General features: G+C 43.7%; 1 protein-coding gene across 1 annotated transcript in view; it reads right to left on the bottom strand.

Annotated features, from left to right (window-relative positions):
- Window positions 1-234: 234 nt before the first annotated feature.
- rasgef1ba (RasGEF domain family, member 1Ba) overlaps window positions 235-19,954 on the bottom strand; it is a 38,225-nt gene continuing 18,505 nt past the window's right edge. The window contains exons 5-14 of the mRNA XM_084054748.1: window positions 18,572-18,787; window positions 17,438-17,512; window positions 14,726-14,821; window positions 14,420-14,522; window positions 11,201-11,280; window positions 9,380-9,475; window positions 5,457-5,552; window positions 4,806-4,929; window positions 2,982-3,054; window positions 235-2,679 (exon numbers count right to left, since the gene is read on the bottom strand). Of these exons, the coding sequence (XP_083910874.1) occupies window positions 2,655-2,679; window positions 2,982-3,054; window positions 4,806-4,929; window positions 5,457-5,552; window positions 9,380-9,475; window positions 11,201-11,280; window positions 14,420-14,522; window positions 14,726-14,821; window positions 17,438-17,512; window positions 18,572-18,787 (984 nt within the window). The 3' untranslated portion in view covers window positions 235-2,654. The remainder of the gene's footprint in view (window positions 2,680-2,981; window positions 3,055-4,805; window positions 4,930-5,456; window positions 5,553-9,379; window positions 9,476-11,200; window positions 11,281-14,419; window positions 14,523-14,725; window positions 14,822-17,437; window positions 17,513-18,571; window positions 18,788-19,954) is intronic.

The raw sequence follows: 19,954 nt of genomic DNA on the forward strand, positions 1-19,954 counted from the left end.
ATCAGACACGCCCCCTTCCTATACAAACCCATTGTAAACATGATAGATTTATTGAAAACACATGTCCTTGGTTCTAGTGACTGATATTGTCTATCTAATGCCTGAGAGGGCCGCGTTTTTTCAATTACTTTTCATTTATATACTATACTATACTAAATAAATAAGATAAAACATAGACAACTGTCTTCACTAAAACAAAGAAACAGTCAGTCGGTCAACTTCGGCATTCTTTTATTCAACTTTTGTCTTTCAAAACACAACTAATGCACTTATAAACAGTCTTCATCTAATCCTTATTAAAGTGAAAATACAAAGGAACAAACATATTTACATTGAACCAGAACAGCTGTCTGTGTTGGGGGGGGGGGCAAGCTGGACATCAGTTAAACCATTTAACTTCATAGTGTATGCTGTTACCCTGAACATTAACCACTTAAACCCTCTATTCTTAGTTAAAACGAGTTACAATTGAACTTCTTTCCAGCCTCACACCAGAATAGGGATGATGGGGTTCAAGGGGCCAAACCACTTAAAGAGAAAAGAAAAGGGCGAAAAAACAACAAAACATAGATTTATAAATAAAACAAATAGAGGGGGACAAATCTATATAATCTATATATTTATGACAAAACAAACTTAACATAAAGAGAACATTGTTCGGCACAGGCGTGTGTGTGTGAGTGTGAGTGTGAGTGTGAGTGTGAGTGTGAGTGTGTGTGTGTGTGTGTGTGTGTGGAATCATCTGCAGCCTTCACCATTCACTTCTAGATATCGACCACAAGGTGGCAGTGCCAGCATACGTTTCTGTAGTGGAGCAGACATTGAGGAAAATAGGATACAGCTAGAGATGGTTAAACCAGTGGTTCTCAAAGTGGGGAACGGGGACCCCCAGGGGTCCTTGAGAGGGTTCCACGGGGTCCCCATAAAGACGAAAATTTGTAATAATTAGACATCTCTTGCAAATGGGAGTCCGCCCCCAAATACGTTATCAACGTGGGGGTCCTTGACATGGAAAGGTTTGAGAACCAGTGGGTTAAGTCCCTCAGCAGATGGCTGAAGCCTGAGTGCCTGAACCTCTCGCTGTGCCATCACGACATGGAGCTATTTTAACACTGATTATCACTAACACACAGTGGTGGACAAAGTACTCAATCGCAGTACTTGAGTCAAAGTATAGATACTCCTGGTCAAATATTACTAGAGTTTTTTTTTTTTTACTTGAGTTAAGTATTCAAAAGTAAAAATCACAAAGTACATATTGTTTTTAATATCAATGAGTTGCTATATTGAAATTTAGAAAGCAAGAAAATCTGAAATCTTCGAAAATTGTGAAAATAGCCGATCTACATGCTCACAAAGCGCCACATTACTACACAGTGTGAGCTTGTAGATCAATTCTGTTCACTATTTTTTAAATAGGGAATGGTTCATTCATAATGTACTTTTGTAAGTTTGGGTCCCAGGGGTCCCTTCCTAGCAATGTAGTGGAGTCAAAAGTACAATATTTGTCGTAGTGTAGGCTAATGTAGTGGGAAGGAAACAACTAAGTACTGAAGTACAGATCGTACTCAATACTCAAAACAAAAATGTACTCAAGTACAGTACTCAATCAAGTACGTGTACTTAGCCATTGTCCACCACTGATTATCACCAACACACTATCATCACGCCTCCATTTTAAGCACAAGGCCAAGAGTCCCATTGATAAAGAACAAGGGGTCTGTTTCCTGATGAGGCTTTACACATACATACACCAAAAAAACATGACATCATGTTCAAATGCAGCCAGTGCATTTTACACAGCACAAAATATAACTTCTGCAGAGAAATACAAAGGGTGGCTGACCACCACACACGGGCCAAAGACATTTTCGCCATACATAAACGAGGAGAAATGCATATATAAGAGAAACTACAAAAAGGCTAGCTTTTATAATCGAACAACAGTGTTGCAGGTTAAGGTTTTGACTTTGAGAGGAGTTTCTCGGTTCTGAGAATGCTGGCATTTTGAGACAAAGAGAATCTTTTTTGTTTGTTTGTTTGTTTTTGTTCTACCCGTTCGGAATGAGTTAGCTGACCCGCAGCTAACTTTTAGCTTCAGTGGATAATACATGTTGAAGATGGCCGAGGAACCACTGACCCCCCAGCCATACACTAAACGTCTACTGTAATGCTAAATTTGTATGCGGTCGTATGACGGTATCCTGCGGCAAAAACGGCAGATCTACAAGCTCATAGCGCGTCGCGTCTGCTTTTTTTCCGGCATTGGGACACCAATGTGAGATGACATATAAATCAGACCCACAGCTTTGGAGAAGAAAAATACCTCCCTTGGCTATTACGGTGATGGTCATATAGCACTGTTTTCAAGACTTAATACAAATTCATACAAAGAGATGAAAAAACAGCTGTCCCAAAATATACAGCACAAAAGAGTTAAGTAAAAACTCAGTACGGCTCTATAGAAATCTTGACGCCGGAGGAATGAAAAAACAGAAAAGAAAAAAACAGTCCTCTTCAGCCGGAGTGGAGATTGTCGTTTCCCTTTCAAAACGGGGATACTTCATTTTGGACAAAGACAACAATGACTGGGCACTGGGCGCTTTGCTTGTCTAGAGGATTCAGCTTCACTGTGCTTTCTTCACGTCACTACGTTACACCCTGCTTAGCAGAGTGGACCTGTGGACAGAAGAGGTGGCTATTAGAAACAGAAAGAAGTACTATGATTTGTACTCAACCCATTAAAACTGGGAAAGCATGTGTGTCGTTTAAAATTTGCGTTGGCTATTCAAAAATAGCAGATATACAAGCATTTTGGGAAAATCTTCAAAGTGTGAGAACTATTGATTTATAAGGCATTTCTAGAATTATCATTATTATTTTAGTTTTACATAAACTAATAGAAGTCAAATAAAACTTTCAGTATGTGTAGTCAGCAAGCATATACTATGTAAGACGAGACTGTGAATGAGTCTACACACCTCAGAGACTTCCACCTGTCCTTCTCCATGTTGTTTTCAGGGCCTTCACTCTCATACGATGCCAGGCTCAGCGCTGTGGGGAAGAACACAAGACACAACGCTTAGTTTTTAACCAGGCCGACTGTCGAGAGTCAAAGGAGCACTTCACCTATGTAAGCTTCGTCCTATGCTTGTTGCTAGGACGACACAATTTCTGTCATCTCACTGGTGGGATATGGACAATTCAGACCCAGTGCCTATACATCATCGAAGGGGATTCCAAGCTAATAGAAACTACAGCCTTTCTCTTCCTGGAAAGTTAGCATGCTGAAATAGAAGCCTTTATTCTGGCAGCAATAAAACATACTTTTTAAAAAATCTTCTTTGAAATGTCCAAACCTGCCTACCAATGATGTCACTGGTAGGCATATTTATCGGAACAATAGAAATACTCTGTTACAAGTAAAAGTCCGGAATTCAAAATTTACTTGAGTAAAAGTACAAAAGTCTCGGTATCAAAATCACGACCCATTGTGAGCTTGTAGATCGGCTATTTTCAAATGGCCGAAATGCATTTAGGGCTGAAGTGGTTAATGTAAGTTTTGTAATAATAATCAAAATCCACAAAGTAAATAGTTACTAAAGTTTTCAAATAATTGTAGTGGAGTAAAAGTACAATATTTGCCTCTGAGATGTGGTGGAGTAAAAGTACTGAAAATTGGATATACTCCAGTAAACTAAAGATTCCTCAAAAATTTACAAAGTACAGTACTTGAGTAGATGTACTTAGTTACTTTACACCACTGAGCATAGCAGTAACACAATGGAATGGCTGGGTGATGACATCACCATAATGCAGCAGTGGACAGAGTAAAGTGCAGACCCAGACAGACAGGGTGTGTGCTGTTATTTCTTTAATCTGTGTGTAGCCAGGCCAGGCTAATCTGAATGTGATCCTATCTCTCTATGTCTGAGGAACAGCAGGGTGGTGGAGGCATCTCTCCTGGTGCTTATAGCATCAAGAAGATTACCCACACACCGACCCCAGTCTAGCCCCGCCATACGTTGAGTGACAAGGCCCGGCGGCCAATGGCGGTGCTTTGACGAGGATAAAAAGGGAGTGTCGGTGTGAGATTACATGCTCCTATATGTGCTACTGGTGCCCAAGTATAGGGAGAGGAAAGGGGCGGAGTGTGTGATTTTACTTTTAACTTAAACCCTATTTAAAACTTTCGCCCCCAAAGAATTGCCAATCTACAAGCTCACAGCGTACCAAGTACAAAGCCGTTACCGGTGAACTAAGTATTAGTGTACTAAGTATCGAGAGTTTAAGCTCAGTTTACACTCCATCGAGGAAATAACAGATCTTCAAGCTAACAAAGCGTCACTTCGCAAAGCTTGAGGAGCAGTTCTTGTTGGCAAGCGACGCGTGATGTGCTGCAAATGTTTTTTTAGCTCGAGAAGAGACATTTTATCTCCCCGGGACAGTGAAAATTGCCAATCTGCAAGCTCACAATACGTCACATCGCGACACATTGTGAGCTTGTAGATCAGCTATTTTCAGTGCTTCTTAAACATTTAAAAGAAAATCTACAATTTATGAAATTGCAAACATTTTTTATTTATTTATTATTAATATTTTAAATGTGTTTTTAATTTATTAAATAAATGCAATATTGGGGGGCTTTTTTGAAAATCTTTTGAAATAATAATAATTCAAAACTAAATGTAGGAAACTAAAAATAAAGGGATGTATACTCGCGCTAACCCATGAAAAACGGGTCTGCGACCCACAAAGGGGCCCGAACCACTGCTTAGGAAACACTGCGTTGGGCGCGTACGTACCGTCCTCGCTGAACACGGGAGCGGTCAGCAGGTACTGCAGGATCCGGCGGTCCTTCTCAAAGGGACATTCCACTTTCTTCCAGGTCATGAACTCACTCACTTGCTTGGCCAGCTCCCAGAATTTCTGAAACACGATCAGAGAGAAGATAACATTCAGTCAGTGCCAGGAAACATCCAGCTCTCAATGGAGATACAAGCTCACAATGAGCTTGGGGGCTTGTGAGCTTGTAGGTGGTCGGTTATTTCCAGCGAAGATATTTAGCGTGGAGAGTGAAAACTGAAAAGTCACTAGTACAGAGCCCTGGGGGACTCTACTGAACAAAGTATGGGTTTAAGTGGTTAAGAAATGCGTATAGAAAGTCAAATCACAAAATAAAGGAGGATGAACAGAAATATTTGGAAAATGACAAATTATGAAAAATGTCCATATATTGAGTATTGAATACTGCAATATTTTAATATTACATTATTTAATTTTGAGGATTTTACAGTGTAGATTGGCGTATTATTACATAAAGAATGTATCAACTGAATGGTGTCAAGAGGGCAATTCTTCAAGACCCTTTTGGGAAATACGATCCGGTGCAGCAACTAATAAACAGGTCAGTCGGGAAATGCCTGTGTCCCAAATGTGACATTCCACTGGCTCACCTCAAAGTTGACCTGTCCACTCTGTAGCCGGTTGGTACAGCCCTCGTTGAGGAAGTAGATGTCTTTGATCAAGAGGCTGAAGAACGGGATGACGATCTGCAAGACAAAGCCGGAGACGGAGGGGGGGGGGTTTGATTTAATTGAAACCATAAACGGTATATATGGTGCATTTACATTCACCCATTCACACACACACACACACACACACTCTACAAACCGACAGCAGCTAACCAATGCAAGGCACCGACCTGCTCATTGGGAGCAGTTAGGGGTTTTAAGAAGAGTCTTGCTCAAGGGCACTGTGTGACCCACAGCCAGGAGAAGCCGGGGATCGAACCCGGGAACCTTACGATTTCAGGACTCTTACCTCCTCCGACAACTATAATGAAAAACTCGGCAACTGGTAAAAATCTGTAGTCATGAATCCCTTCATGCACGCACACACAGTCCTCTAGTCTACTCCATTGGTTCTCAAACTTTTTTGTGTCAAGGACCCACAAATTGACACACATTAGCCTGTGGACCCCCATTTGAAAAGATATGCCAGGGACCCCAATAAGAGAAGACTTTTACAGCTATAGTAGTAATTCTCGACCATTTCAATTTCAAGGATCCCTGGTGTGATATGCATGAGGCCATGGACCCCCATTTTCTTTATTATCTCTGGGACCCCCAATCTAAAATCAGTGTTAATGTAACTCTTGAGAGTGTACAAATGGAACCAAATAGAGTTGGTTCCATTTGCACACTCTCAGAGTTACAGACCCATATAGGGTCCATTTGGTTCCTAACTATATATATCATTTAGCTAGGGACCCCCTGGAACCCCCTCAAGCACCCCTAGAGGTCCCCGGACCCCACTTTGATCACCACTGCTCTATTCTAGTCTGCATACAGATAAACAGTCTCCGGAGTGTCCCAACTCTGTCCACAGTAGCTCAGGTCAGAGTTTTAACGGTCGGCATGTCAGACAGAAGGCCCAGCTAGGCTACAGTATGTCTGGAATGTTCCATTCATTATCCAAATGGGCTCCGTTCTGTCAGGAGCAGACAGGAGAAAGCAACTGAATACAACATGTACTGTACTGTAATGGGAACATCTTTGTTTTGGACACTAGCACGCCTAGTTTAGGCTCTGTTCTTACAGAGATAGGATGTACTATTTTCTATCATATCTATGATATGGATGTATAAGTGTGTATATATATTTATATTAGGATATGTATTTTGATATATAATTGAATATAAGTTTTACTTCATCTCACTCACTCCTTTTCGGATATGTTTAGATTACTTTCTCTTTTTTTCTTCTTTTTTGCCTATATTTTAACTGATATTCATTTTATTGTTTTTCTTTGTGATTTCGAATTGAAAAAATGTTTCTGTTTTAATTAACATATTCGAAATAAACATGACTAAACTAAACTAAACTACACTACTTAAGTAAACTTAAGTAAAATTTGTAGGTACCTTTTTTTGCCTTATTTGAGTATCTACAAGATCTACAAGCTCACAATGTGTCACATTGTGAGCTTGAATTTGGGTCCCGGGGAGACACTACATTTTTCTGCGGTTTGGGAGCCCCTGCTCTAAATTGGGAGGTGAAAAGTGTTTGGAAGAAGAACATTTTGCATAAATAGCATGTCCAGTGTCGGGTTCAACCGCTGCTTGGACAAAATAAGACGCCTATCTGCTGGTACGAAGAGAAGATCCATGAACAGTTCCCCCCAGAAAGAAGAGGTCAGAGCGAAAACATTCCAGAATGTCTGGGGAACATTCTGTTTCATGACCCCGTTTTTCTCTGCTTGTTTGCATTAGTGGGCCCGGCCCTCTCCTCACAAAACCACCGACTTGGCGAGATGCAATTCTCACGGTAGACTTTCAGCAAAACACACTCCTATTACACTGTCCTCCACATCATTACACTGAGACACGAGTTGCCAAACTTTTCAATGCGTCGAAGGACACCCGAATAGCCATATCTCGAGCACCGCCCAACCAATCAATTTCAAACTTGAATTCGGTAGGACCAGCGGGCATTGTACCCACCAGCATCGCCCCTAAAAAGCTACAAAAGCTGAGCTTGTCGATGTTTGGACAACAATGACGTGCCTAAATTAGGGAAGCATTTTTGGAAGGAGTTGAACTGGCACAACAATCTTATAAATGTACTGTAATTTAATTTCAATAAAAAGAAATGAAAAAAACAATATGTATACATTATTTATGATTATGATGATTATGATTTTCATCTCCTTTCCAATTCTCCCTCTTGGCACCCTCGGGCAGCCCCCACTTTTGAAAACCACCGCGCTAGACGAATTCAACCTCTAATGTCTGGCTAACCACGGAACTCTGGACCGGAGGAGAAGCGCTCCAGCGCGGTCGGGGGCCCTCGAGGAGCGGCGCAGCACTCTATGTCAGTGGTTTTCAACCCTTTTCATATCAAGGTCCATTATTTATTCGGCATTTGAGCCACGGACCACCGTTTGATGAGATTTAACCTCTCAGACCCAAAATGTAGAATACTTTGTCATCGTTGGATAGGATTTTGTTGATTTGTTAATTTTTTTTGTACTCTCTTGGTGTTTTGATGTATGCGGGGATTATCTTGCGCATGTATCTATTATGAAAGACAAATTGTATCATGAGTAAAACAGTTAGTCCTTGGGCCAGACCAGATATTGGTACCATTTGAGTGGGCAAACCCTTACCTATACTAAATTGTTTATACTATAAACAACATAAACTGTATAGGGTCATTATAAGTCAATTAATTTATGATAGCCTTTCCATAGGAGTAGCTTTTTATATTTTTGGGACATTTTGTTATTTTCCTACATAAGCGGATTTTCCTTATTTCCAGAAAGAACACAAACAGCCAATAGCACATTCAAAGTTATGTAATCCTGAACCTAAACGAGGCAGTGACTAGGGGCGTCGCCAAGTTGAAGTTACTACGATCCGGTGGGAAAGCAGGGGTCGCGTACAGAACATATTTTTGACATGGAGGGGAGGAAACGCGGGCCCTCCTCCTGTCTGCATGTGAAGCAGCGCTCGGCATGCATGACCCACTTTATGACGCCCTGACCTCTGCAGCGCCTAACATCCTCATGCCTGGTTATGCAACGTATTTTGTCCGCTCTCGAAACCAAGGGCCCCTTGAGTCTGCTGTGTACAGCGTAAACAAGAGGGGAACGCCACTCGTGGACGATAACAAGGCCACAAATGAGTGGTTGCACGGAAGGCATGTTTTTGTACCGGGGGGTGGGGGGGGGGGCAATGTTTTTCAAGTAAAGTCCACATCACAAATATGTCCACATCCCACGCTTGTTTCCAGATTGTTCTCTCAATACATGAAAGAGGCCTGGGGCTTTCGATAGTGATCTCGACTTTTTTACATAACTGCTTTTTTTCTTTAATCTGCTTATCTTCTGGTAGTAGGACAGAGCGGTTGGTAAGTGCTGTCAAGTGGACTACAAAGTGCGTCACAAAAAACACTTCAAAAACGGAACTTTTTTCTACACACATGTGAGAGGAACAATCTGGAAGGCAGATGTTGGGCATCTTGCACCGCTTACATAAATTTGAGGTTACCGGACCTCACAGACCACGAGATGCGTTCTCGAGAACATCTTGCACATCAAGTGCTACCGTCTCCACTGCACAAGAAACCCCATAGCTCAGCAAAAAAAGAAATGTAATGCTTTTTTTTGTTAAAAAGCTAAACCTCTATATTCTGATAATAATCATTGCTATATACTGTGTGTGTTCAGTAACAGAGCTCTTTAGTAAACAGAAAATACATGTTCAGGTCAGGATACCAATTGCATCCAATCAGGGAAGAGAACTCATACATGCAGGGTACAGGATAAACAAGTGAAACTGGAGGTGATTTCTCAACGACGGTGGTTTTATCCTCACCTTCTCTCTACTGCTGTTGGCTGTGAGGGACCGCTGGGTGGCTCCCCGCAGCGATGTTCTGTAGTTGTAGAAATTGCTGGAAGGATCCATCTGGTGCTAAAAAACAACAAGAGAGAAAACAACAAAGCGTTGGTTTGGACTGAAGGCGAATTCCTCCACCAACCTGAAGATAGAAGCTCTTCCTGGCTTCACATCCTCAGAGAGGAAAAAAAGCCTGTTTAGATCTATCATGTCATAAACTATGCAAGTGGATTCATATGGGAGTCATGAATATTCATACACGGCTACTGCTAACAGTATCATTATGAGTCATCTGACAGGCGCCCGAGCTTTATTCTACCCCCCAGCACGCACACACGGGGGCGCGCGCACACGCGCACACACACACACACACACACACACACACGCACACACACGCACACTCATGAATAAACAGCTTGAATGAAATTACAAGCGATGCCTTTGGCTGAACCCTTGTGTTTTATGAACAGAAGCAAGGATTGATGCCTTCACTTCCATGAGCTGACAAAGAAAGCCTATTGCCTAATTTATATATACATCAGTGTCTCTGCTGATAAGAGCAGAATTCCAAGCTAAGTTAGCTTGACGTTCTGTTATTTTTGGCAAAGCGAGCATAAATTGGGCTTAATGGGGCTGAGCTGAGGAGAACATCCTAATATCCTGTAACACACTCGCGCGGGGGAGTCAAAGTCATGTCCAAATTAATTCCTCCCACTGCCGTTGTACCCTACTGGCCCATCTTCCGGTGAGGAGCCCCCACCGGGAGGACATAGTTTGTATAGATGCTCGGCCAAACCGGATGCACGGCGGTGGATTTGAACCCCTAGATTAGAAGACCATTGGTTCTCTAAGTGGGGTCCGGGGACCCCCAGGGGTCCCTGAGGGAGCCCCCAGTTAAATGATGGATAGTTAGGAACCAAATGGACCCTTATGGGTCTGTAACTCAGAGAGTGTACAAATGGAACCAAATTAACCCTATCGGGTCCATTTGGTTCCATTTGTACACGCTCAGAGTTAAATTAACATTGATTTTTACAATATAAATTGGGGTCCCAGAGATAGAAATGTCGTTAAATGGGGGTCCGTAGCCTAATGCATGTCAAACTGGGGGTCCTTGAAATTAACATGGTTGAGAATCACTGCTAGAGCCGTAAAAATCTTCTCTTATGGGGGTCCCTGGCATATCTTCTCAAATGGGGGTCCGTGGGCTAATAAGTGTCAATTTGGGGTTCCTTGACATGAAAAAGTTGGAGAACCACTGCCCTAGACTCCACGGTGGGGTTGGCAGTTACTTTACCCATGCGCCAACCCACACTCACTATATCTCTCTATAATGGTGAAGTCGAAACATTCAAGTCACGAGAAAGACGGATGCAGAGAGAGAACATCTGATGGCTCGGGAGACCCCATCAGCTTTATCCTGTTAGATCTGTGCTGCCACCTGTGATCTCCAGAGCTGAGGGGGCTGGTCGGTGGATGTACGTGACGTGACAGCCTGGTTGGGGCTTTGCCCGCTCGCTTCACGTGTCTGGGGTCCTTCCACAGGTGCTGAGGGGGAACTGTGTTTGATCTAAACCACGGGTGGATTTCACCATCTGGGCTAATAGCAGCCCTTGGGATGCCACTCCCCCCCCACCACCACACAGATACACACCCATGGAGCTATACAGTGGTGGACAGTAACGAAGTACTACCGTACTTCGTTACTTACTGTACACACACACACACACACACACACACGCACGCACGCACACACACACCACCCCTTTGAACCCCTTCAAAATGCACGCAGATGCTTACCTCCAAGATGTCAAACTTGGCGGTTTTTACTTTGGCCCAGGTCTTCTTTAGTCGAGACACAGGACTCATGTTCATCCCAGCTGCAGGAGCGAACCAAAGAGAGCAAAACGACAAAAGTTAGATGAGACAGAAATTCTTGGACACACAGTAAAATGCTCATTATTCATTCGGTCGGTGTATAAATGGAACCAAAAGTCAATTTGGTTCCATTTACCCACTCTCAGAGTTAAAGGTGCGACAGACAACATTCAGTCACTAGATGTCATACTCTCAACACCTCTGTTGCATAAGGTTCCTTATTTCCCAGACTTATGTCTGTAAGGCACCAATTATGCAGTTTGAAACATTGTAATGTGGCAGCTGCATCCAACTTTTGCCCATTTAGGGGGGAATAAGTACCTTTCCGAATGAGAACAGAAGCATAGATATTGGCAGCGGTCAGCTTACAAAGGTAAACAAAAACAATCATTTTGGACCTAACAAAATTATTAAAACGATTATTTCCCAATAATAATATATTTTACACTCTGTGGACAACAAATTTTCTTTTTGTTATTTGCCTACATTTTCTTTCTTCTGCACTGAAATTGTACTCTGTTCAAATATCCTTTTATAATGTGTTTATTATGCTCCGTGCCTTGATGTCTGAATGCTTGTTGTTTTATGTAAAGCACTTTGAATTGCCTTGTTATTGAAATGTGCGATACAAACACATTAGTCTTGCCTCTCGCCTTGCATAAATAACTATCATCATTATGACCTTTAAATTGACACACGCGTGAACAACATAGCATTTTGTCTCATCCAGCCAGATGCACATCCCCCCAAACATCCCCCCAACATCCCCGACCTTCAGTCAAACCCCCCCTACCCCCACACCACCCCACCCCCACCCTGTCACTGTTCTTCAGAAGCAGCGAGGGAAAGGCCAGAGGGAACAATGGAGTTAACCACTTAAGTTTAAAACCCTATATTATTTGTAAAAAAACGGACCTGTACTTGGGTCGCTTTTTCCAGTCTACACCAAATCTCTTTGCCAAAAAATAGCAGATCTACAAGCGTACAACGCGTCGCAACACGACGCGTTGTACGCTTGTAGATCTGCTATTTTGGACGAATCTTCCCCCCAGATTAGTAACTACACACGCCTGGCTTCCCCTCCCTAACCTCTGCTTCCCATATGGTAATCCTCTCCTCTGTGTGTGTGTGTGTGTGTGTGTGTGTGTGTGTGTGTGTGTGTGTGTGTGTGTGTGTGTGTGTGTGTGTGTGTGTGTGTGGGTGTGCGTGTGCGTGTGCGTATTGACAGTCGGTACCAGAGCAGAACTCTCTCTCTCCGCAAAACACAAACACACACATCCACCGCTCAAATAAACAAAAGGCGAAAGTCTGCTCGCTCTACAGAATAGCGAGCCAGCGCTCAAACCCGGTGAACCGCGTCCTTTTCGGGAGCCAAACGTTCCTCGCTGTAGCCACACCATCATTCTCCACGTTCTCAGACTTACAGTCTTACACCGTTTTTAAAGTCTGAGAGTGCACAGAATGTGGGAAAGTTACTTTTTTTTCACCACTGAATAAATGCTTGGGTGTAGCTTAGTGGGTAGAGAGGCCGTTCGTTAATCAGAAGGTCACCGGTTCGCCTTATGGAAGTTGCGGGAGTCTCCCGGAAATTAGCGTCTGCTCCCGGACACCTGCGAGTGGTAATAAATCTACCGCAAAGGCCGGATCCAGTCTAGAGCCCGTCTACTAAATATATGAACATATATGCCAATATATGGCAATTATATGTAGAATATATGCTGCATATATGCCATATTAAGGTTCATATATGTGGATTTATAGGAAATATATGTGTAATATAGCTCATATATATCCACATATATGTTAAACATATATGTGGATATATATAAGAAAAATATATATGTTCATATATTTTCTTGACCTCCCTGAAATAAAGATTTCCAGGGTGGGATGTCTGATGTCGTCTATTGCACTTTTAACTCTTAGAGTTACAAATGGATAAATTAACACTGAGGATTTCACTGCTGTACTATCTTTGGTGCCTGAATTCTCCCCAGCGGGACCAATAAAGGTCTTATCTGGTCTTATCCGTCTTATCTCATCTTCCCTGTGTAGCTATGCAAATGCTGTGTGAAGGAGCGCATGCGTCTCATTTGGGGGACAAAATGGCTCCGTCTCTGAAGACAAAAGAGACAGGTGTTTGGTGGCAACGCTATGGTCGTGCCTTTGGGGCGCCCGCTGCTTTCATTCCGACATTAACAACAACTCGTCCCTGTCACGCACTGACACGGAGACATTTTAAAGGGGAGAAAGGAACAGACACCGGAGGTCAGGCGTAATGGGGACACAGGAGGCTCTTTCCCATCATCTGCATTGGTCTAACTTTAATCATCACACTAATATGCCATCTTCCCATGACGGTCCCCAGAGTGGGCCTCTTCCTCCCTCCTTTGCCTGCCTGTGTGTGTGTGTGTGTGTGTGTGTGTGTGTGTGTGTGTGTGTGTGTGTGTGTGTGTGTGTGTGTGTGTGTGTGTGTGTGTGTGTGTGTCTCTCTCTCTCTCTCTCTTCCTCTGTGCCTCCCTCTCGCTCTCCCTCTGCCCCAGGGGAGAACGACGGGCACAAAAAGGAAAGGACAGCTGGCACTCCGATATAGTCATCTACTACCCTCTCCGTCACACGCCCAAATCCCTCCTTTTCGGCCCCTCCCCCCCAACACTTACCGAAAATGCTCTCTCTATCCGTCTTTAATAGCCCCCTCCCCCCCCCCCCCCCCCCTCCTCCCTCCAACTCTCTCTCTCTCTCTCTCTGGCCACAGATGACCATCTGCCCGGATGGCCTGGATGAGTTGTTGTTTGTCCCTTCCCGGGCTGCCCCCCGTCCCCCCACCCCCCCAGTGCCGTGGGGCTGATAAGCCTGACCAGATGCACTCTTCCCCCGGCCACTTAAGACCTCGGACATCTCTTCTGAATCCCATCGGCTGAACGAACCAAAAATCTCGAGCTCTACTTATGAAGATCGGCTATTTCCGTATGAATCTGGCTTTAGCTGACGAGGCTGGTCAATATCACTGGAGTCAAGTGTGTGAAAAGTCAATTCATTTTGGGTAATTCAGCTGGTTTCCAATGAAACAACCAACTAACCACCCAACCAACCGACTCTCGCCAACAGAAACAGCACACAGAGTAAACAGTAAACACTTACAGATGATGGCCATGAGGGAGTTGAAGTTTCCGATGTTGAAACATTCACGGGCCACGTCGATGTAGAACTCGATGACTCGGGCTCTGTGCTTCTTCTTGACGGGCTGTTGGGGGGGAAAAAAACATAGAATAGGCTCAAATTAATCGTCCTTCATATTGATCGTGACCTAAATTCTATAATTCTACAAAAAATAGCGTGTCACACATTATGAGCTTGTAGACTTTTTAAGCCATCCTTGCTATTGTTTTTAAACATTTTCTGACATCTTTTTACAATCGATTGGTCGGATCAAGTGTTGCAGCTCACCATGCAGATCTCTGTAGCCACCAGGAAGCTCAGTCTGTTGAACCAGTCCACGTACGCCTCCAGGTTGCTGGCCTTCTTGTGATCGCTGAAGCAACTCTAAAAAAAATACCACACTTTACCATTAATACAAATACCACAATTCACAATGAATTACAAATGCTGAAATGACAGTGCTTAACGGTCAAAATAAAGCTTGCTAAATGACTAATGTTATTTTCACCAAGCTGTATGGCTGAAATAACTGATTAAATGTGTATTCATTATTAATATTAACCCACAATGTATATACAATTTTACTCTCTTCATACTTATACTGCTTATTGGACATTGATATCGTTGCATTTCATGTCTGAGCCATTCAAAAACAGTAGGTACACAGATCACTGATGTCAGGCGGTCATGTTTAGCTTGCTGATACTACTGACATTAGCCATATCATATGCACGGCATGGAATGCATTTCACTTTCATGGCCGAACGTCCCAAAACAAAGTACAAAGCACATGGCCAGTAGTAACAGCGCTCATGCGACATAAAAGCTGATGGCTTCACAGGGTACAATTCACACAATGAACGCCGGTCGTCTCGTCCTTTGTGTTCATTCTAATTCCTCGCATTCCTCCGGCCTTACGCCACTCTCTCCCCCATACAGACAGTGTTCGCGCCATGCGCTCACCTCTCAACCCCACCCCCCATGCCCCGGTCTGTCTGTCTCTCTCTCTCTGTCTCTCTCACACACACACACACACACACACACACACACACATTAAATGTATTACTATGCTTGTGAGGTCAACATTTTATAGCGTTAATTTGCCACTTCAAATCTTTATTATTGTTAAAAAAACATCCCTAACCTTAACGGGGCTTATCCTAAGCTGAAAATAGCCGATCTACAAACTCACAATGTGTTGTGAGATTCTACATCGGCTATTTTCGGTGCGCAATACCGGAGGGCAACTATGTAATTCTAAGCGTAATTCGAAACCCAACCCCTGAATCTGACCTCTAAACGCCTAACTCTAACCTCAATCTTTTCCTAAATGTAAGCCTAATTTTTTTTGACCATTTCTCTTGTGAGGAGGACACAGGAAAATTGTCCTCACAATGTCTGTTTGGCCCTCACAAGTATGGTAATACACACACACACACACACACACACACACACACACACACACACACACACACACACACACACACACACACACACACACACACACACACACACACGCCTTTGGATTGTGTGGGCTGAATGGGTGGGGGCTGGTAGGAAGCAAAGTGGCCCGAGGCACAAAAGAAAAAGCGAGTGAACCCCCCCCTCACACTGCCTCCCAAAAAATAAAATAACAAACCTTGTTGCCGAGCAGCAGAACACACGCGCACACGCACACACACACACACACACACACACACACACACACACACACACACACACCTCTCAGACCGAGCCTTCAGCAGCTCAACTGGTTGCTAGGAGATAAGGCCTGATGCAGAGGAAATGGCTCAACGTTTGTAAGTGTGTGTGTGTGTGTGTGTGTGTGTGTGTGTGTGTGTGTGTGTGTGTGTGTGTGTGTGTGTGTGTCTGGGATGGATCGACTGTCTCCTAAAACAGTGTCCTTACATTGACCCTCAAGAGACTAGCTTGCTGGCCTACAACTGTCTGGAGAGGAAATATGGGCCATCCCCAAAAAAATCTAAGACTGAGACGTTAGCTCTGAGGGCAGAGGGCCAGACAACACCATTACACAACAAGGCTTTTAAGCCCATGTATGGGGCTGTGTCCAGAGAAAGCGGTTAGTTTTTTTTTGAGCTGCCAGCGCCTGACTGCCAGGCATGTCTATGGTTAAAGACGCGCTTGGAGGAGCGCTGCTCTTCCCCGCGGCCGAGCATCGCGTTTCAGCGATCTCGGCGTCCAGAGTTTAGTTTTTTGCCGGAGCACTTTGGTCGCCTCAAGCTGAAAGTATAGTTCAACTTTTGGGAGAGGGTTAGATCACACATACGCCTTAGAACAGGGATCTTCAACGTTTCTCAGGCCAAGGACCCCCTATCTGAGAGAGAGATAAAGCAGGGACCCCCTCTATATTGTATAAAATTGTGTTTCAGATTAAACTTTTTTCTTTTTTACTTGGTCTGCTCTTTTTTCCCCTATGCCTCTTTGCCAAAAATAGCCAATCTACAAGTGTTTGGCTAAAGTTCTCCTCAGAATAGGGATGCTAGGGATCAAGTGGTTAATGAAAGAAATATATATCATATCACACAATGATTTGGCGGCCCCCCTGTAGTAAATCTGAGGACCCCCTAGGGGTCCCAGACCCCCTGTTGAAGACCCCTGCCTTAGAAGCTTCGGTGTCCCGTTCACTTGCAACAAACATCCATTCGTTCGATTCCCGGGCCCGGTGTACTTTGCTGCATGTCACTCCCTGGACTTTCTCTCACCGTTTCCTGTCTCTCTACTCTGTGACTATTAGGCTAGAAAAGCCAGAAAAAGATAATAACAACAAAAAAAAGTGCATAGTTAACCCCACTTGGCAGGAATTTCAGTTCTTTCAGCGAGTGAGCAAACCACAATATATCAAAAAAGAAAAAAAATGGATGTGTCTGACGCCTCGGCATGCGCCGGGTACAAACGCCTCCGACATAGATAGCGTGACCGTGTCCTAATTTAGGCATTATGCAGCCGATTTATTTAGTAGAACAAGCATGCAGACATTACCTTATCGTTATCCAGCGGGTCTTTCTGGACGAAGGCTTGGACGAATTCCTCAGGACCGATGTAACTGAGTCGCTCCTGTGAAGGCAAGGACACCGTGTTTGTATAGCATGTTTCACGCATGAAGAGCATTCAGTTGCATCGCCTCTAAACATGGCTTTGGTTTTTCATGGTCAAGCTGTACTCTGTACGGATATTAAGTGGTTCAAATGCCACTGACGGTTCAAGATGTGACCTTGTAGATAAGCTATTTTTGCTGAACGTTTGCCCCAGTTTGCTAGGGGTCCGTGTGGTTAAAGGACCACCTCACCCATTTTCAACCTGTATTCATATAAACGGTCCTCATGGGCTGTGGACAGTTCAGAAACCTGTCACTAAGCAGTCTTTTCTTTTCTTTTTTAACTAATTCAAGAACAATGGCTTCTATTTCAGCATGCTAACCTTCAAGGAAGAGAAAGGTTTTAGTTTCTATTAGCCTGGAATCCCCGTCGATGATGTCACGGGTAGGCAGGTTTCTGAACTGTCCACAGCCAAACCAATGAGACCCAGAGTGAGTGGACGGGAAATTGTGCCATCTCATGATGACCAATTATATGAAGATACGGTTGCAAATGGGTGAAGTGCTCCTTTAAGGCTGGTTGGTCTTAGGGCTTCATGTAATCATGGCCCTCTCTCTCACCAGCAGTGGTGGAAAAAGTACTCGGATATTTTACTTAAGTAAAAGTAGCAATACCACAATATAAAAATACTCTGTTACAAGTAAAAGGCCTGTGTTCAAAATGTTACTTGAGTAAAAGTATTGGCTTCAAAATATACTTAAAGTACTAAAAGTACTAAAATGTTTGAAAATAGCAGATCTACAAGCTCACAACGCACCGCGGTGTGACGCGCTGTGAGCTTGTAGATCGGCTATTTTCAAATAGCCTATATGACATAATGTAATAATTTATACCTGCAAAGTAACTAGTAACTGAAGTTTTAAAATAATTGTAGTCGAGTAAAAGTACAATATTTGCCACTGAGATGTAGTGGAGTAGAAGTAAAACTATTGAAATTGGAAAGTAAAAATACCTCAAAATTGTACTTAAGAACAGTACCTGAGTAAATGTACTTAAGTTACATAACACCACTGCTCACCAGTTCTATGTGTGTGAGCTGCTGGGCCACGGTGAACGGGTCGTTGCAGATGGACAGCAGGTCCCTCTGGATGGACGCCTGGGGCTTGGCCTTGACGGTCGCCAGGCGCTCCGCCGCCGTGGCGTTGATCTTGACCAGCGCCTCCTCGTATTGGCTGAGCACCGTCAGCCTCCGGATGAGACCCTGGCTCATCTGACCCACCGCCTTCCTGTACACCTGGAGAGAGAGACGGAGGAGGAGGAGGAGGAGGAGGAGGGGGGATGGAGAGATGGAAAGAAAAAGGAGAGGAAAGGGAGAAAGGTGAGTCTATTTTAAGGTGCAGTCCGGAACTTGTTTTCGTGAATAACAGGTTGTTTTTGTTTTCTTCCAGGAATAGCCTCGCAGCACTAAAGGTTAACTAGAAATACAGCATCGTGGTTGTATATGCCTCCTGCCAACCGGTTGCCGTTTACATCCGTGTCTGTTCACTCTCATATATGTAGTTAATTGAAGGCATTTAAAAGGGATAGTTCTCCCAAAAAAATACTTTTTTCTATTGATTAGTCACTTTTTTAGTTTTTGTCGCATTCCTAAACCAATAATTTGGTGACCGGCAGCGGTTCCGGTAGGAGACACAAAGAGTCTCCTTTGTGTCTCCTACCGGTCCACTGGTCATCAAATTGTTGGCTTAGGAATGCGACAAAAACAAAAAAATATCCATGAATTCAAGTCTCCATGGGGTGACTAATCGATACAATTACAAGTAATTTTGGGGGTGAACTACCCCTTTAATGAATTTAATATGTGTTTTGTGAGGTCAACCCTAACACTTGACCTTTTGACCACCAACTTCCGTTCAGTTCACTCTTTGAGTCCAAGTGGATGTTTGTGCCAAGTTCTGGACATAATGCTCGTACGGACAACAAAATGCCATAAAAAACATTTGAATAGAAAGTGAATGTACAGTCCAGTCTATAGGATACATGCACAAGTGCCGCTGTATGCATTTCAGATTCATACTTCACCACAGCTACTATACTGTATACAGTATATGCCAGAGAGTGATACCAATCTCGATGGAATTTACAACACAGACACATACTGCATTGTCAGCACAAACGTCTGCCAAGCCGCTGTCAACGACCGACACCGAAAAGCACGGCTAATAATCTGACACCTCCGTGTTGTGCAACACGATGTTCTTGTGTGTTCCCAAACAAAGCTTCCTCTTGTGGCGATGCCGCCGCCTGTGAACTGTGGCGGGCGGTCATTCCTCGTTATGCAAGACCCTCTCTTCCTGCCCGACCTAATAAAAGACCTCAGCGCAGGCAGCTAGAACAGCAGGCCGGACCCTCGCTCGGGCCCCATGGGCTTTCATGCCTTTCCCTAATTTGATACAGACCA

Source organism: Gymnoscopelus microlampas (assembly GCF_963454915.1).
Source record: "Gymnoscopelus microlampas genome assembly, chromosome: 4".
In the NCBI taxonomy this organism is placed as follows: Eukaryota; Metazoa; Chordata; class Actinopteri; order Myctophiformes; family Myctophidae; genus Gymnoscopelus; species Gymnoscopelus microlampas.